The sequence below is a fragment of the Seriola aureovittata genome, chromosome 17, assembly GCF_021018895.1.
Source record: "Seriola aureovittata isolate HTS-2021-v1 ecotype China chromosome 17, ASM2101889v1, whole genome shotgun sequence".
NCBI classification, from domain to species: domain Eukaryota; kingdom Metazoa; phylum Chordata; class Actinopteri; order Carangiformes; family Carangidae; genus Seriola; species Seriola aureovittata.
Window position 1 is genome coordinate 7,507,487 of NC_079380.1, and position 18,858 is coordinate 7,526,344.

An 18,858-nucleotide genomic window follows, 5' to 3' on the forward strand; every position below is an offset into this window, starting at 1 on the left:
TGCTAATGTTTATCAGCTTATATTAGGATAACTACTAATAATAGCCAACTACATGCAAAGATGTGAGATATAGATGTAATAAAGATGTATGTCTTAATCAATAATTTTGCCAATAAAATAAAAAATGATAAATGCCCATCACAATATCGCAGAACCCAAGTCGACGTTTTAGAATTCCTTGTTTTGTCCAACCCACAGTCCTAATATGAAAGATATTAAATTTACTTGATAAATGACTAATTTTCTGTCGGTCGACCAATTAATTAAACTAAATGTTGCAGTTCTAAACTCGCTATTTATTGTGTAAAAGGGCTGCTTAACAATCTAATCATTTATCAACACTACGACCTTGCAAACGTCATGAGTGAACTGCTCACTGTTCCTAAACACATCTCTGTTTCTCTGAACTTTCAGCCGGCACTTAAACGCACCATACTTTAGCTAGTCGGCTAGCAGTTTGCTAGCAGCAACAGTCGTCCACGCCTTGTGTCTGTGCAGCTACGAATGACTTGATAACTGCGACTATCTAAGTTATCCTTCACCAGCACAGATGGACGTCGGTGAACATGTTCTGTCGGCGGGCAGAGCCGTGCTGGACATGGTGGAGCTAGAGTGGCAGCCTCTGTCCCCGGGCGAGCTGGAGCAGCGGCTGGACCAGGCGGTGGAAGAGATCCTGGAGGCTGACCTGATAGCACAACTTAAATCTCAGCGTCCCCCGACGTTGTACGTACAATTACTGCAGAGCCAACCTAACATGGGGCCTCAGGTTTTACACACAGCAACAGCAGCATGTAGTCCCCCAGAGGAAGACACAGCAGAGTCCCAGGAACAGCTGGATACCGTGGACAGTGCAGCACTGAAGGTGACTTCAATCATCCTGTCCTCTAACATATCTCAGGCTCTTATAGTTTTAAAATCGTCTAATAATCTGTCAAAGAGAGTAGGTAAAAGTAATCTGGGACCATTTGTTTACAATGCACACACACACACACACACACACACACACATATATATATATATATATATATATATATATATATGTGTGTGATTTGAGGAATTGTTTACTATATATATATATATATAGTAAACAATTCCTCAAATCTTATTCATTTCATTGTAGCTACTTGTTTCCACTATTCACACCCGTTGAAAAATGGAAAAACCAAATATGTTACAATTTTCAATAAAATAATAAAGGATGCAATTAGGGTTGCAACTAACAACTGTTTTCTTTATCGTTCTCTTCGATTAATAGATTAGTTGTTGTTTTTATCTAAGAAAAGTCCAACATGACAATTTCACAGGTCCAACCAACAGTTAAAAACACAAATATAGTCAGATAACAATGATCTAAACCGAGAAAAACTGAAAATCTTCACATTTAAGAGGCTGGAACCAGAGAATTTTTAGAAAAATTAGGTTGAAATGTGAGTCAAACGATTAATCAATTATCCAGAGAGTTGCCAAATAATTTTCTGTTGACAGACTAATTGATTAATCAAGTAATTTTTTCAGCTTTTAAATATAATAATACTGGAGCTTTTGCCAGCCCCTAGATTTGCCATAAATTTCACCTGATATACCCATTGAATCTGCTGAGTTTAATGTTGGCTACTGTAACATGATTTTTAAAATTTTTTGTCTAACCAGTGCATCACAGACCTGCTTCAGAGCTCCAAATCCCGGACTAGAATGGCCGGTCGGGCTCGTTTATCTCTGTCCCACACCGTCCTTCTGTCCCTCACCCTGCTCTCCGAGCGCGTCAGCTACCGCTCTGTGTCCCGCCGCTTCCACCTGGAGAAAGGAAACATCCACAGGATCTTCTTTTCTTTCTGTGAGCGCGTCAACATGCTGGAGGAGAGGCTAATCAGGTGGCCAGTCGGTGGGTTGATTACAGTGTTCTTCTTGTGGGAGATTTGTTGGATGATCAGTACAATGTTCTAAGTGATTTGAGTACAAAAATTGGGGTTGAAAATGATAATGGTGGTGATATTTTCTCTCTATTCTCCAGGTGAAGAGGTGGTAGAGTCTCTTTTCCCACTTTACAGTCCAGAGAAGGGGCAGGGGGACGAGGAAGAAAGTGTTCCCCAGGTCTTGGGAGTGTTGGGACACACCCAGATCCCTATCCGCCTGCCTATAGGGAAACATGATGTGGAGAGCACAGTGCCTGAGGTGAAGAAGATGAAGAAGGAGGCCCATCCTGACTCCTGGTTAAACCTTGAGCTTTTATGTAACCGTAGAGGCCAGTTCCTACACTGCAGAATCAGTAAAGGGTCAGACGTGGACAGAGGCAGCGCTCTTAGAGACAAACTTAAACAGCATCCTGAACTGATGCCTCCTGGCTCCTGCCTCGTAGCCAGAGCTGGCTACCCGCTCACTGCTCAGATTTTAACTCCATACATAGCAAATCATGGACTGAGAGAAGAGCTCTTCAACAAAATGCTGGAGGAGCATTTTCAAATCCTGGATCAGGCCGTTTCCAGCCTGAGAGCCAGATTTCAGAGGCTTAGGTATCTGGATATCGGGAACTATGATCGAGCCAGAGCCGTTGTGCTGACAGCGTGTGTGTTGCACAATTTGTTTTTGGACATGGGACAAGTGGTTCAAGGAGAAGTTAAGAAAGAGGAAGCGGTAACCCAGGAGGGAGAGGGGGAGGTGAATGATGAGGGTGTAAGTAGACGTGACGCCATCTCGGATTTGTTGGTGAAAAACTTTGAATCAGGAAGCACGTGATGTGATGATGTCTGTTAGAGATAGAGATTTAGAAGATGTAAATAAAGGTTTATTTTAACAAAAATCTCCAACTGCCTGGGTCTATCCGTACACACACACACACACACACACCCACGTAACAGGGATAGGTTTGCTTTTGAAGATTTTACATTGTGTAAACAGAAACAGTTTCCGCTATGAATATGGTAATGCAGTTATTACTGTGGCTTATCATAATGGTGATGACAAATGATGAGACTGTATGGTGTTTAGTTTTCCAGAACATTTTCACCTCATTTTACTTTGGTTTGTTTTGGGTTTTTTTCTGACGTGGATGAGGCCTTTGTTCTGATAATACACTGTAGATGTGGTTACTGTCTTAACAACAGTTGTACTACTCGTGCCCCTCGTCATCAGAGTAGAAGTACACACCACAACCTATAAAACGTGTCTGTGATAGCAGTATACTGGTAAGGAACACAAATAATATCCACACAACAGCTTTGATTTCTAACAAGTGAGATTGTTTCCAGGCTCTTAGAAAGTGTGAAGGGGTCAAAAGGAACAATTTACAAATATGTAAATGGAGCTGTGAAAATATTATCAAAGGTAGTATTTATTGCAGGTTGTTTAGTGGATCACATTACATTGTGAAGTTGTTCATATTATCTAATAAACAAAGTGTATTTCATTAGTACATTAACATAGCACCAGCATGCCTATGAATACAGTTATTGATACCAAATAAAAATAATAACTATCATTATAAATATCTGTATTGTCTTAACTCAAAAATATAAAATTTTAGTCTATGACCTCTCGATTATCATGATCATATCATTGATCATTTCTGTTAGCTTGTTTCTGATTATTTCAGTTTGTGCACTTATGGTACCTCCATAAAAAAATAAGATTTTCCACTTGTGCATAGGTACAGAGATGGTAGGATGCTTGTATTCATGTAGTTTGTGTGTGATATTTCAGGTTTTCTTACTCTCCAAACTCAGCCAGCCTTTATTAACTATTCTATTTTAGTATAAAAATAAGTGAGGATTATATCTATTGGGATATAAACAGAAAAGAACAATTTTAAGGACGTGATATGTGAGTATATCTCTGTCTCATATGTCTCCTCTGAACTCATACGTTTTCACCTATTCTGAAATGTGTTATGTTTAGCTCTACAGAACACAGACTGGCCAAACTACTCTATAAACTGCAACGGTACAAATGTGCCAACATGACCAATCTAAAAACATATGCTAAAAACATACTCAAACAGTTCCCTCTGTTCAGTATCAAAAGTTTTTGGTAAGAAGTTCACATCCACTTCACGTCTCTTCAGGCCTAATGAACATCCTTTGATGTCTGTGTGCTGTTCTTCTGAGCCAGGTTGGAGATGGCCTGGGCCAGGTTGTTGATGGCCTCTATCTTCCTCTCCTCCAGGGCTTTCTGTTGGGCCCACATGTTCATCTTCCTCTCTTGCAGCTCCATGTACAGCTGCATGACGTCCTGTGGAGGCCGGGCAGGGCAGGGAGTGGCTGTTGCAGGAGGTGTGGGGAGGATAGGGGTAAACCTCTTGCTGGCTATGGCCTTGCCCACTTTCGTCCCGCTGAGCTTGGCTCTGCGCTGGGCTTCGATCTCCTCCCTGCTCTTGCCCAGAACTTCATGCATGGTTTTGAAGAACTCCCAGTGAACACTGGCCGCCCCCAGCCTCTTGGCCCTCTCTGCATTCTTCCTGTACGTGGCCAACATGTTTCTCCACTTGAGATCACACTCGTATGCCTTCACAGTGACATCTGTGACCTCTGACTCCCTTAGTTTGGCATTCACCTTCTCTGCCACCATCTCCCATAGTTTCTTTTTCTTGCAAACTGGCTGGTCAAAAGCCTGATCCATTTCCAGTCGGGTGTTGATAAGGTGCCATGTAGCCTGCAGTGTCCAGATAAATTCTAGAGAGGAAAACAAAGGTGACTCATGTCAATGTTGTTCACATATTTATGACCTTGCCCCAAACATGTGGCTTTATTTTGAAAGTTCAATCATTTCATTTGACACAGTATGTATTAATGGAACACCTATTTAAAGCCATATGTTACCAGATGATTTCTAATTGTGATTCATGTAGCTGACATCGTGTAAATGACGGTTTATGACAGTATAATGAGTGCAATAGGCAGATACTGCGCACTCATCAGGCCCTCCTCGCATCATGCGATGACTGGATGAAGCCAGTTTAACTTCAAACTGCGAGTACTAACCTGCTTTGGTTTTATCGGCGTCCACACTGGACACGACCGTTTCCTTTCCTTCCACTCCAGTACTCTGTATGACAATTGTTTCGATTACCTCCATGACGTTAAACCACAACCATTACAGTTAAACTTGTTATTTATCTACCGTGGAATTTAACAACATCTCAGAGACACCGATGCAATTTCTCGCATCGTGTAAAACGATGACTAAAACAACGTCACTTAAAAGCATGGGAAGTGTAGTCCATTTTAGTTGATACAAATAGGCTTTTGAGTATTCGGGTCTACTAACTGAACTACAATCCCTGAACGCTGCTAGCCGTTTAAGGCACGCCACCATTTTTCACTGTCAAGGGGAACGTAGTTTTTTAAGAGCAGAAATGTATTACGACAGTTAACAGGCAGCAAAATTTGAACTACAAGTCCCATGATATATCTTACCGACACACCCCTTCACTCCCTGCTCCCTCCCTCAACCGTCCCTGTTTTGTTGTTTGGCTAAAGATGGCGTTAGCGGCTAACATAGGCGTTTGCATTTTGTTTCACAAAAATTATTCGGCCAGTGGTAACAAAACATTGATCAAATAGAGCTTTAATTCGTCCTTTGATGTGCAAAAATACGTTACATTGAGAATATACACGTCCATTACGTAGAATAACGCTTGTTCGGCCTTCTTCACGATGTAGGCCTGTTTTGCAGGGAGTAGACCGGAGCTGCTGGAACTCAATCTCCCGTCAGCGACTGCGGCGTCAGGTGGTACAACTTTACTTTTTCATGCTGGTATCTGTAGTTTTCTGACCGCGCCAGAATGTGATTTTTGCGGAAACTTTGAAGAAAAAAAGAATGAACTCATTAAGAGCACATTTTCACCAGTTGAGCAATTAGCTAACAATTTAAAGAGAAATGACATGTTACTAAATTTTTCAGTATTTCCCTGGGTGCGTCCAGTCATGCTCCACAGAGTGTATAGTATCTGGTTGAACTGAGAGGAGGAAAGTTAAGATAAGTGAACCGTCGCTTAACATTCAGAGGGACCATGGCTGCAAAACCTGCGCAAGGTGACTGGAAACAATCTCGAGCACCCTCCAAAGAAGGACACTCAGCATCACCAGAGTCTTCTCTGACCTGGTGCTTGGCTCATCTTTCTAAGCCTGGATCATCTGAACATCACGGGCATGGCAAGGGAGACACAAGCGGTGGCAGAGAAATGGACAAGAGGTCCAGAGTCTCTCAGTGGCGAGCTCTGGTTGCTATCCGCACGCAGCACATCAAGGGTGACAAGGCTGGTATTGCCAGATTCAGAACTCAAGGTGGTCTCCGGCCCCTGCTGGACCTGCTTAAACACCCAGAGTGCTCCAGGAAAACACTGGACCTGGCGCTGAGCATCCTGGCCAACTGCTGCACTGAGCTGGAGACACGTATAGAGGTGAAATTAATAAAATAAGAAGGCATTGAAAGCTTATTTGATTAATTCAGTCATTGAAATTGCTCACATTTTAAATGTTTTCTACTTTAGATTCGTAAGCTTGATGGAATAAATGTTGTAGGTATGTGATATTACACATTCTTATGAAGAATTTATTCTATAATTTGAAAAAATAATTTTTTATCAGATATTATATTTAAAAAAAAAAAAAAGTGCCTCATTGCATCTAGTCTTAAACATTTCTTGACTGTCTTAGTGGGGATCCTGAAGAGAAATGTGGCCCTGGAGACTGTCCAGAACCGAGCAGCCCGGGCTTTGGGGAATTTGGCCATGGATCCAGAGAGTTCTGCCCTCATTCATTCTGCTGGTAAGTCTGAAACGCCAGTATGTTAGTGTTAGCGAGTGGGTTAGCTGACATGTGCCTTAATTGGACATTGATTTTTTTTTTCTTTCATTCTCTTTTTTCACACAGGTGGTGTTCCTCTCCTCCTCCTCTGTGTGTCTCTTTCCTCTGCCCCATCCTCCCCCACTGCTGCTCCACCCAAAGACCTATGTCCTAAACTGGAGTGCGCTCAGTCAGCTGCACGGGCCCTCCTCTACCTCTCCGATACTCCCTCTAACCGCCTGTCACTGCTCACCCAAGGGACATTATCAGCCCTTGCCCCTCTCATTGCTCCAGAATATCCCCAGGGACTGAGGCGGGCGGCACTCAGGACCATCCACGAGCTGACGCGGGGCTGTGGTGTCGAATGTGCCAGGGAGGTGTCCCGTTCTGGGGTCCTCGCGCAACTCAGTGTCATGGCGTCAGGGGAGTCTGGTAAACCTTTTGAAGAGCTGGCACTGAAAACTCTGGCCAACATGTGCTCCCAAGGCTGCCTGCGCCCTTTGGTGGGGTCACTGGGCGTCATTCAGAAGTTCACAGAGGAAGTGAAAAGGGACCTGCTCAAATCTGGAGTCTTCCTCAAGGCGCTGTGCTTGTGCTGTAAGGAGGCGGTCAACCGGGCCAAGGTGAAGGAGAGTGGTGGACTGGAGGTGCTCATAGGCTTTTTGTCAGCCCATCAGAGTCATCCGCTTTCCCGGCTAGCCATTCTGGCCTGTGTGGACTTTGTTTTTGATGAATCTGCCATGGAGCAGTTGCAAGAATTAGGGCTGGTCCCTCTGCTTGTTGCACGACTAGTTGAGCTCACCAGAGGAGAGGAACAATCTGCTGAGAAGATGGATGTGAGCATCACATCGAGCATGTCTCCCACTGAGCTGCTGCCCTCATCGTGTTTTGAATCCTTTGACTTTCCCCCTCCTGAAGGCTACAAGAAGGAAGAAGGTAGTCGGGAGCAAAGTCTAGGTTCATCAAGCTTTCAAAGTCTCAGGTATGGAAAATGAAATGCGCAGCTTATTTTGTGAACGATTTTATTGTTCTACTTCTCTATTGTTTATCTACATCTTTAGCGCTCTCTCTCTCTCTCTCCCTCCCTCCTTCCCTCCCTCCAGGTCCTGGTTGGTGTCTGAGGGATTGATCTCTTCTGAGGGGGACCTGCTGGATTCCTCTGGTGTTGACGGGGAATGGGGGGGTCTTCAGATCCCAGCATCTTCATCCCCTCAAACCTCATCACCGAACGCTGATTCCAGTTCTGTTAAAATCTCTTCTTCGTCCAGCCCTACTCTCTCTTCTGCTTCTAAAAAAGCAGCTCAGCCTTCCCCTGTGACCTCTTCAGCCCAGCTCCAACCGTCATCCCCGAAGAAAGTCACTGATCCACCTCCCTCTAGTCCTCAGCCCTCCAGTGCAGTCACACCCCAGAATCAGCCCAGTTCCTCCACTGTGTCCTCTCCCACTAAAACAGCCCAAACACCCGTGTCTCCGTCAAAGTTCTCATCCCCTCACAGAAGGAGGCAGCGGGCCCATTCAGCAGCTGCTTTGACTAAGGTCACTCTTGACACCCCTCCTTCTGCGCCCCGCCAGATGGCTTACCACCACCCTTACCACCCTGAACCCTGGACGCCAGAGTCGCCCATCCTGCTGCTGCTGTCGCGCTTCTCCCACGCCACTGACCCAAGCGCTGCTCTGGTCAGCTCAGGCGTCATGTCCGGCTTGCTCTATTACCTCACCCAGCACCAGGACCCCAGCAGCAGGTGCTTCAGAATGCTTTGCCGACTGAGTTGCAACCCAAACTGTTTGCAGGCGCTGGTCCGAACGGGCTCGGTGGCATTGATTCGCCACCATCTCTGCCAGAGAGAGGGAGGGTTCGAGGGAGAGGAGAGGCAGACAGACCGAGTGAAAGCCAAAATTAAACAACTTGGTAAGAGATTAACTTAACAAGGGTTGCATGTTGATCTGATCTGTTATTATAATGTACAGCAAATTATTGGTTAAATTCTTCTGACTAGAGTCACAGTGTTTCTGACCTGCTGTTACCGAGTACTGCTGCAAGGCTAGTCCTCTGTTTTTGTGTAATTTTAAAATCTGTTTACCTCACTATGTTGAACTCATTGCAATCATGTTTACGTAAGGAAACATGAGGATAGCTGTTGCATTAAAAAGTGTGTCTGCGACCCGCTGTAACTGATAGTGCAAACACTGAATTTTCTAATGACATTGACAAATGAACTACATTTGATGTGGACCAGTCAGATCTGGCCAATACTCGATACTCTTACTAAAGTCAGTTTCACAGCCATCGTAGCAGATTGGTGCATCCCTACTTATGAATAGATTAATGTTTGTAAATTAGCTTTTGTGTGGTCAAACCTTAAATCTGGTCGTTTTCATTTCCTACCTGAGCAGTTTATAACCGTATGCTGACTCTCTGTGTGCAGGTGTTGCACTTCTCAATAATCTGCGTGTCCAGTGTGAGTCTGGATTTGGCTCTGGGGTTCTTGCACATGTGATGCTGTCAGGCTCTGAGTCAGACAAGATGAACTGTGCGCTGTCACTGCCATTAATCAGCAGGTGAGTAGTAGATTTATATGAATATGAGCTTAGTAATCGTGAAATTTTCAAAACTGAAAAACTTAAAATGCTGGAATTCCACGAAATGTCTTTTTACATTTGCTGAGCTTAAGAAAGTTGTTGTTGTGCCATTTCTATGAGGAATTACGAATCCTATTAAAATCATCTTAACATATTGTTAAAATCTTTATGTTGTTGAGTGCATGTTTTTGTATTTACTTCTGCCATTACAATGGTAGTAAATAGTCTTAGATTTATTTTGATGGAACTTGCAAACAGTTCATATTCATATTCATATTTCAAACCCTCCTTTTCTTCAACAGCAACAAGTCCCTATTGAAGAAGCTTCTTCTGGACAGTGGTGGGCTACTCTTGGCTCTGCAGCCACTTGGTTGCGATGATGATGATGTGAATGAGGACAACCCTGCTGAATGTGGAAGGTTGCTTTCTGACTTGTTTAATTCGCCACTCCCAGGCCTGACCTCTCAGCTCCACTCACTGTACCTCTCTCTCCTGATTGGATGCCTGTCTACCCTGACGGGTAGCATTAAAACTGAGCTTAACAAAAAACATCCACATCCAAAACAGCCAGTCGGTAAAATTGGCAGAGTTTCGCCCCCTCCCTCAAAAAAGCCTCGGCTAGCAGACGTATGTCCTTATGGCCTCTCGAACTTTGACCTCCTCTTGCTGCTGGACGACGGGACTCAGGTCCCCGCCAACAGGGAGGCTGTGGCTGGGGTGGATGAGACAGACGGGGTCGGCTCTGAATACTTTAGGGCTCTGTTGAGAGGTGGATTTGGTGAAGCTCAGGGTAATGCAGAAGAAGCCATCCACATCAAAGATGTTAGCACGGGTATGTTACTACCGGTGCTGCATTACCTGCATGGATGTCGCTTCACCAAGGACCAAGAAACAACAAAGGAAAAGGATGAAGGAGAGGGGGAAGGAGGGAAGTGCCCGATTTTGGACTCACTGGTCCTTGAAGGACTGAGTATCTGCCCAAAGGAGACAGAGGAGCGCTCAAGAGAAGAGTTAGCTTTCCAGAAAACACCTTTAGGTGAAGTGATGATTGGAGCGTGCCGATTTTTGGTGACTGAGCTACAGAGAGAGTTGGAGGATCTCTGTGTGTCTCTTCTTCTGTCCTGCTCCTCCAAGGCTGCTAGTAGAGCTGCATCAGCTCCCACAGAAGACAACACTGAAAAGGCCGCATCTAAAATGGACCAAGAGTGCCTGGAGTCTGCCGAGGAGAACCTGGCTAATCGAACATCTGAGCTAGAGCTGACTGGTGTTGAGATGCAAACAGAAAATTTACAAGGACAGACAAAGCAACCAAACAGTTCCCCACAGAAAACACACAGTAAGAAAACCTCTCCCACTGGAACAGTTCAAAAAGTCAACAGAGGCCTCAATACAGCTCCCGACCAGAAGGCGGTCAACAGTGTCACTTCAGTTTCCAAATCCAGCTGTGCATCAGGTGTGGACAAATCACTCGATCCAGAAGAGTTGAGGTTAAGATCAAAGGACCTGATTAAAGGTTCAGCAAAGCTTCTGAAATCAGCAGCTCAGGACTCCTCTTCTTCCTCACAAGAAGGTGCAGGTGGTGGGGCTCTGGCTGTGCTCCTCCCGCAGGTATACTGGTTTTCCCAGCGCTACAGTTATCCGGCACTGGGTCGAGCCTGCCTGTCTCTGCTGCTGGGCTGTCAGGACTGTCCTCGCCCCTTCTTGTCCTCCTCCCTTGCTGGGGATTGCCTTCGCAGACTAGCCAGAGGGGCCGACTGCGTGGAGGCTCTGAAACAGGATCTACTAAGTTTGGCCACAGTATCTCTGAGTTGAGCAAGGAGCGTGTTAGAGTGGAGTGAGTGGTGGCATGAATTCAGAGGGCGTAGATGAAGTGAGAGTCGACTTGATATGAGCTTCTAGAAAAGTTGCCATTGTGTTAATCTTATCAAATAATAGGATAGTACAAGTGCAGGTTATAATCACAACACGATTATCTGAAAAACATGCTGTATGAATTTCTTCAGTACTAACAGAACTGACTGCTGATTTATTTTCATAATTTGGAAACATACATTTTTATTCAGTTTTACTGTAAATTGATATAAACTGTAGCCCGTCCCAGCATGACACAATTTTGTTATCATTTACTGTTGTTGGATTAACTCCTAATGACAATTGTATTGTGATTGTTTTAATTTAATTTAATTTTTATTTTGGGGGGAAAAGTCTAAACAAATGTCTACAGTGCATTTGATAAATGTCATTTAGCTGGAAGTACTGGAATTATCAGGGTTGGTCAAGGAGCCAGTTGTTTATTTTGTACATAGAGATAATATGGAATAGCAGATATACAGTGTATAGGATTCACCTGACCCATATAAATTTATGCCACTGAATATATTGTTGGAGCATCATTTTGCCTTCGGTTTCTTATTGTTGGAGTGTGATTGTGTATGCAGAATGGCTTTAGTGAATGTCAGTGGGTCATATTGCCTCAGTTGCGCAACAAGGAGGGAAATAGCTGTTTATTGGACACTTGCAGTCCCATTTTTGAATTTCCACTTGGCATGCTAATGCTACTAAATGTTAGCATTTTAAAGGTCATGGCTGTGGCTGGTAATGTTCTATATCTTTCATATTGTCAGCAAATTGCATGAAAGGCCAAAACCAGCGCTGTCTGTCCGCCTCTCAGCGCTGTCCCACTTCTTTAAAAATTGAATTTCCTTAAACACCAGGGCAAACAGACTCAAACAAGAGTAAATAGTGCATTTGTTTGGGACTATTTTTAAAGGTGGTTTAATACAAATTTTTGCTTTAGTGAGTACTTCCTGCAGCAGGATGGTGTCTGCGCAAATGACTCCAATAAACTATGGTGCCCATGTTTACTGTAATAAAAAAAATGTCTCCAAGTGCAATTGTGTGGCACGTGGAAGTGATTTTCATAGTCTGGGCTCTGTGGAAAAGACGTTTTTGCAATATCAGATTCACAATATTTGTTAAAAGGATAATTTAATTGTTGGTTTTGGTCTTTTCATGGGATTTGTTGGAAATGAGAAAAATATAGAACATTACCAGACTAATGCTTTAAAGCCAATATATGCAGCACATGAGCATTTTCTGACTTTGCCAACCCCTAGTGGTAGTTTCAAATAAGGCATCATTGGAGACAGCAGTGTCTTCTGCTATAACACTTGAAACAGATGAGCCTGTTCTAATGTAATGAGATGTAAAACCACTCTTGTCTCAGAAAAACATTTTGATATAAATTAAATTGAGCAATACTCTTGATTAAAATAATGAAAAGGGACTCATTCAAACACAGCATAAAGTGGTTTTATTCCTGTCTGGGTGAACTGCTTAATGGCGGTACTGCTTGGCCCCTCGGTCCGTATAGTTAAGGCAAGTACACCGCAGACAGTTTTTTAAAGCATGCAGCAGAAATGTGACGGATCCTCTCAGTGATCGATGCGCTCGTAGCCATTAGGCAGGGGGTTGGTGTGAGGGTTGTGGAATAGAGTGTGGTTTCCATCGCCCCATGGAAATTTCTGTAAGGAGATATGTCAATGTATCAGTAAAGCACAAGTGGGTAAAAAGTATTTATATTCACCCCAGATCATTTCCTTATTTTTGGAGTAAATCATGCTGGAAATGTAAGAGAATAGGGGTGCAGGTGACTCGAGACTCACCTTGGTGCGAATACGCAAGTGAGGATACGGTATGAATTCTGGCTGTTCATGTGAATGCGCCCGGCCCTTCAGGTGAGCATTGAGCCAGCAGACACTGACACCAGGTAAGGCCAACACGAAGCTCAGGATCTTCCAAGTCTTTGCTGTGGGAAACACAATCAGTGAAAGTACACTAAAGAGCCTGGCAATATCTAAAGGGGCCTTATCGGTAATAAAACATGCAAGATCAACAAGAAGATCATAAATGTGCAGGCTGGCTGCCAGCTCTGCAGATGTTTCAGTCAGTAAAAAGACTCAAACAACATGGTAGTGCATGCATGACTTGGTGGTGCTGGTTCATGCAGAAAGTCTGAATCTGGAGGCTTTGATGCATGTTGCTTGTGTTTGGTTCAGAGAGTCAGTGAAGACACACTGACCTTTTCCCTCATGGCTTGAATGTGACGCAGCAGCCAAAACCCGACGAGCGGCCGAGCCAACTGGAGACAGAGACATCTGTAGAGGACGAAATAGAAGAATGAAAGTTTGATTGCACGTTGAGGTATAGCTACAGTTACAAATATCCCACCTGAATACACATACTAACATGTTGAATGTGATAAGAGACTGACAATATGCAAAAAAGTAAAAGTATGATTCAAGTTTACACTTGTTAATTTTCATGTCAAATAGCCTTCAAAAGCTTCATGCAGAGCCAAAACACAACAGATCAATGCTAAAATAATCAAATATCAACTGAAGGGAACTTCTGTGCACTGACTCCATAATATTTATATCTAGGGTTGAGGCAAGGCCCACTAGTGTTGCTGTGTATCACGAGTGGTGGTAACTCTCCTCTAGCTAAAATCCAAGAAAATCAGGTGTAAACTTACTTTACTTAAGGCAGGCAGTGCTCAGTATGTTTGTTATCCTCTTATTTTTCCGCCGAATCCTCCTTAATGCTTGTTTGTCCTTCAGTCTGTCCTGAGCTGAACTCAGTGTGTCAGGCTCCTCCCCATTTCAATCTGTGCCTGCGCCAGCAAACATAGTTTATATTTGGGCAAGTGCAAGGCGGGTTGATGTGTGACGAAGAGGTGGGTGGGGGGGTGGGGGGGTGTTTGTGCCGTGGACGCACTATACAAAGACTAAAAAAAGGACAGAGGGCTGATAAATCCTCATTAATGGAGAGGGCCTTATCGGTGTGTTAGCTGCCATTTTTGGTTTCAGTTGGAGAGCAGCGGTGAAAGACAGTCCTCACAGTCACACTGAAAACACCTGTCGCTCAGTTGTCATTTGTCAGAGTTGCAAAATATCTTTCTTTTTTTTTTTCCATTTTGGAATTCATTCATATTGATGTATGGTGGCCCTGAGGGTCAAAACCCAACATTTCACTAAACTCAACAACATTGTGGCTGAGGAGGTAGAATAGGTCATTCACTAATTGAAAGCTCTGTGCTTTGTTTTTAGACAGGAACTCTGCATGAATATGTGAGTGAATGTGGCTTGTAGTGAAGTCGTTGATAAGACCAGAAAGGCGCTTTATGAGTACAGTCCATTTACATTTCATAAAACACAACTGGCCTTCTGTCTTTCCCTCCTTCCCTGTGTTTCCTACTGTTCTTCCTCTCCCTTGTGTTCCTCATTTGTCCCCAGTTTGTCTCTCTCCCTATGCGTGTGTGTGCTTGGTGTGTGTGTTTGTGCTGGGTGAGGTGATCCAGTTTCCTTCGACCACCAATCCACTTGTGCACCTGAGATCCATCCACTCATCAATGCCAGCAGTATAAATACCCCGGCTCTACGCTCCAGTCTCCACCAGATCGCTCAGTTCGTCAAAGAGGTACAAACCCTACGACCTGCGCTTCAGGTACTGGTTCAATCGTTTTGTAGGGAATGTTTGATATTGATGCCAGAGACACTCCTCATGAACTCATCTTTGTTGATGAAGTGGGTTTTTAATGTTACCGAAAAAGGAGAAGGGAGAGGAACCTCAATGACCAAGACCCCCACATCCGTGTTCACCTCCTCCGGGCCGAGGAGCAGGCTTGTTTAGATATCATGGTTGAGGCTTGCCAGGGATGGATAAGACATACAAGGCTGTTTTCTTTAATATATGCTTTGATGTTGATGAGATTCTCTGGCCTGACTGACCGCAGAGTCAGGAAGCTGAGGAAGGAGAAATGTGATTTCTTTCTTTGTTACCTCCGTCACCCGTGTTTGTTTGTTTGTTTGTTTGTTTGTTTGTTTATCAACAGGATTACGGGAAAAAGTGCTGAACCGATTTGTAACAAACCTTGCAAGATTGGGCAATTTTTGACACCTAAGTCAATTTCTCAGGAGATGATGTATTGATCTTGATGTAAAAATTAAGACATTCAATTTAATTTGGTGCTCACACAGATAATAATCTGGCTCTGACAGACGTGTACGATTGTTGGGCCCTGGCAAGAGGTATGTGCTCAACTGAGTTTTATTTTTTCATTGGTTCATTACATTGGTAAATACATGGAAGTTATTTTACTGTATTCTACGTCCTTTTTATCAGTTGCGTTTGTTTTCTTTTACAGTACATTTACTTTTTCACTCAATTTCAGTGAATTTTACTGCAGTACATTGAGGAATTAAACATACCTGTGTCGTGCAAAGCAGCAGGGCTTTTAAGGAGGAGGGCCTTAAAGAGACAGGGGCTTAAATCAAGTGTTTCAGATAGAAGGTGGAAATAGGTGCTGCAGAAATGTACAGTAAACAGTAAAATAATGTGTTCTTTGATTTGCCCAAATGAAAGTGTGAACTATCCACCAGATGGAGTAGTGTTGCTATGAGTAAACTCTTAGAAACGCTCCCTTTAGATTCATGTCCTGTTGTAATTTGGATTACACAGGCTCGCTTCTGCAGTGGGGTTCATTAGTTTGGACTGCTGTAGTGACCCTATTTAACCTTTAAAATTAAATTGTGTCATACATTTTGATTTGGGCTGATTTACCTACAGAGCCTGGGTATTGAATAGTGTTAAATTTTAAGGAGCAAAGTGCATTTTACAACTTTTCAAAGTCTGAAAATGTCATTTTCAGCATTTATTGTTTGGCAAAAAAAGTAGATTTCCATACTATCTTCAGACTATTATCCTATAAATATCTTGACCAATGGCAGTGTCTTGAGTGTTTTGTGATTTCCACACTGTTAGTAATGCCTTTGTCGTCTCAGTCTGAGCAGATTCAGGCTGCAGTGCAAACAGCAGCCAGAGCCAGCGGTGATGTCAGCCAGTCATACAAGCAGCCAGTCTGAACGTCTAGGACTTGTGTTATTGTGGGCAGATGTGAAACAGCGTCTCAGTTTGAGGGCTCTGTGCACAGACATGTACTGGCAGAAAGACATGCAGAGGTACAATATGCATGTGCTGCAGGTGTGCTGCTGGAGCTGGTGAGACCAAAACGTCAAGTCCTCCGTCCATTTTAGGAGATTTTTACAACTGAAATCAGTGTGTGTGTGTGTGTGTGTGTGTGTGTGTGTGTGTGTGTGTGTGTGTGTGTGTGTGTGTGTGCTTTGCAATATTCTGACCAGAATATAATGAATCTGGTTATTTCTTTGCACGTTATACTTTTTTTTAAATGATAGTACAATCTGAATGATGAGGTGTTGTTTTCTTTAACTTTTCATACCGTCCACGCCTCCAATGTCCACAGCTTCCTCCTGAGCTGAGTGTCTCTCCAGTATTGAACACAGCGGCTCTTTTGTTGGCAGGATGATGGGCAGCCTCATGCAGAATGAACTGAATCCAACAGGTTTTCCACCTGAACCTGATGAAGAACAGCACTTCCATCAGCGGGCGTGGACTTTATACACATGCAACAGCTGGAGGAAACACTGTAGACTCAACACAGCAAAGTGCACAGGACAGACACACAGAATGATGTGTAAATAAAAAGGTGGGTAATCATAAAGTAAATACACATTTATATATTTTTAATGGTATTATGTTTTGCTTTTCCTGACGATATCTATTTGTAGTCAGTTTGACATCAATTATACGTATTTTAATTTGACACAATAAGGGATTTAAATCATTCTAAAATGTGGGTAAACTGTTTCGCAAATAAAAAAGGCGTGTAAACTAAGTTCTGACGGGTTTACCCTCCACAGCATCCCTTAACACCCACACATCCCTGTCTGTATATACGTGATGCCAAGAGAAAGACAACTGTGGACTGTGTGCAATGCAGTAAGTGTGTGTGATGTTGGATAGGGGTGAAAGCAGCCTGTGCCAGTTGTAACAGTCTGTCCTGTGCTTTCCCTCGTAAAGCTGTGTGGTTCTCGCTGTGCCCTCACCATATTCCTGCGTTTCAGAGGATCTCACATCTTGGCGCTTTATCAGGTGGGATTGTTGCAAACCCAATCCCAACTATATGTTCTTCTCGAATTCAAAAAGTCTTTATTAATCAGCCGTTCTTTTATTTTTTTTTTATCTCCTTGTAGACGCTTCAACATAGAAGCTCCATTCAGACTTCAAAATATCCAGTTCACTTTAAATGTATATTTCAATCAACGTTTTTCTGACCTTTTTGCGAATGAAACAACTTCTACTCATTCATATTTTCAGCCAGAAACTCCATCCAAAAGTCAAAATGTTCAGAAAGTTTCCCCCATTCATAGTTTTTACACACTGACAATTCGATGTGCAGGAAGATAGCAGTCGAAACATGTCAAGGTAAAATACACCTTAAAAGCACTTGTCTATCGATAAGAAAAAAGCATAAATAAGTTCAGTGAAGACATAATGAACCTTTTTGGAATAATGGCACTTCAAGTTTCATGAACGTTACTGGAACTTTTCAAATTTTGACATTAGTGCGTATGAGGCGGAAAGTTGGAACACCAGTGGAAAACCAGCAACAGAGTTCAACTGAAACCAGCCGCTGGTGACAAACTAAAACTGGTGGCACAATGATCTGAAAGTCATGTTTTCATCCAAGGCTTGTGCATGATTTACTGAGAAGAACTTTGTCTAATACGAGCTAATCTGTAGAGAACGAAAATGTGGTGGTGTGAAAACCTGTATGATAGAGGAATGACTTTACTACAGGCCTGAGTGTGGATGGGACCCTGGCTGCATTCAGACACTTGAACAAACTGTGAGGAGTCAGAATCCATCATCAATATTATTCCAGTTGGACTGAGACAACAGAGTGGCGTGATGGCCTGCATTTCTCTCCAGTGGAAACTCCCATACACTGTCCACCACGTCATCTGGTCCTGTGCATACAGAGGAGAAGCTGGGCAGAGAGTTCAGTGTCTAATACCTGCAGTGTAAATGTTGACTCACAGTCTCACTGTCTTATCAGTCTCTTCATCACGATATCAATATCAAAATTGCCGCTTCATCTCTTCCCTTACCCAAGGTCGCGAGAAAACCTGGGTGTCATGTTTGATGATGAAGGAATGTTGTCTGGCGTTGCCATCCCTGCACACAAGACAATCTCAGTCCAGACTGTTCTTGTCTGTGGTTCCACGATGGTGGAACAAGCTACGGATCGTTATCAGAGCAGGGCGTCCCTCTCTATCTTCAAGAATCTCTTGAAGACTCATCTCTTCAGAGAGCACCTCCTCTCCTAACACCTCTAACACCCTGACATGTCTAACTAGCACTTACTATGCACTTTCGGTGCACCTCTTTACCTGACCTCCTGGCACCTATTGAAATGATGTAGTACTTAGTTCTTAAACCAGGGTCTCCTACTGCAGTGAAGCTTTAGTGATGTCTTTCAATTGTAAGTCTCTCTGGGTTAAGGATAAGGCTGAGCTTATTTTGTAGTTTTTTAAATTCTGTGAACAAAGCTTCTGTATAGCTCCAGCCACATATAACT

At 43.3% G+C, this 18,858-nt stretch overlaps 4 protein-coding genes across 4 annotated transcripts; 2 read left to right on the forward strand and 2 right to left on the reverse strand.

Moving 5' to 3' along the window:
• Window positions 1-294: 294 nt before the first annotated feature.
• LOC130184680 (uncharacterized) lies at window positions 295-3,718 on the forward strand. Its single transcript, XM_056400716.1, has 3 exons — window positions 295-862; window positions 1,651-1,882; window positions 2,012-3,718. Exons 1-3 carry the CDS (start codon window positions 551-553, stop codon window positions 2,731-2,733), a joined length of 1,266 nt encoding a protein of 421 aa, XP_056256691.1. The 5' UTR covers window positions 295-550; the 3' UTR covers window positions 2,734-3,718.
• On the reverse strand, window positions 3,311-5,179 carry si:dkey-66i24.7 (uncharacterized). Its single transcript, XM_056400717.1, has 2 exons — window positions 4,974-5,179; window positions 3,311-4,664 (listed from the first exon to the last, which is right to left on the reverse strand). Exons 1-2 carry the CDS (start codon window positions 5,065-5,067, stop codon window positions 4,060-4,062), a joined length of 699 nt encoding a protein of 232 aa, XP_056256692.1. The 5' UTR covers window positions 5,068-5,179; the 3' UTR covers window positions 3,311-4,059.
• Window positions 5,180-5,419: 240 nt separating this feature from the next.
• On the forward strand, window positions 5,420-12,505 carry armc5 (armadillo repeat containing 5). Its single transcript, XM_056400715.1, has 8 exons — window positions 5,420-5,721; window positions 5,896-6,394; window positions 6,485-6,515; window positions 6,651-6,761; window positions 6,867-7,761; window positions 7,883-8,688; window positions 9,206-9,338; window positions 9,662-12,505. The coding sequence occupies exons 2-8, from the start codon at window positions 6,005-6,007 to the stop codon at window positions 11,169-11,171; spliced, it is 3,876 nt and encodes a 1,291-aa protein (XP_056256690.1). The 5' UTR covers window positions 5,420-5,721; window positions 5,896-6,004; the 3' UTR covers window positions 11,172-12,505.
• Window positions 12,506-12,655: 150 nt separating this feature from the next.
• Window positions 12,656-14,046, reverse strand: LOC130184683 (cytochrome c oxidase subunit 6A, mitochondrial). Its single transcript, XM_056400720.1, has 4 exons — window positions 13,894-14,046; window positions 13,441-13,516; window positions 13,025-13,167; window positions 12,656-12,883 (listed from the first exon to the last, which is right to left on the reverse strand). The coding sequence occupies exons 2-4, from the start codon at window positions 13,514-13,516 to the stop codon at window positions 12,794-12,796; spliced, it is 309 nt and encodes a 102-aa protein (XP_056256695.1). The 5' UTR covers window positions 13,894-14,046; the 3' UTR covers window positions 12,656-12,793.
• Window positions 14,047-18,858: the final 4,812 nt, after the last annotated feature.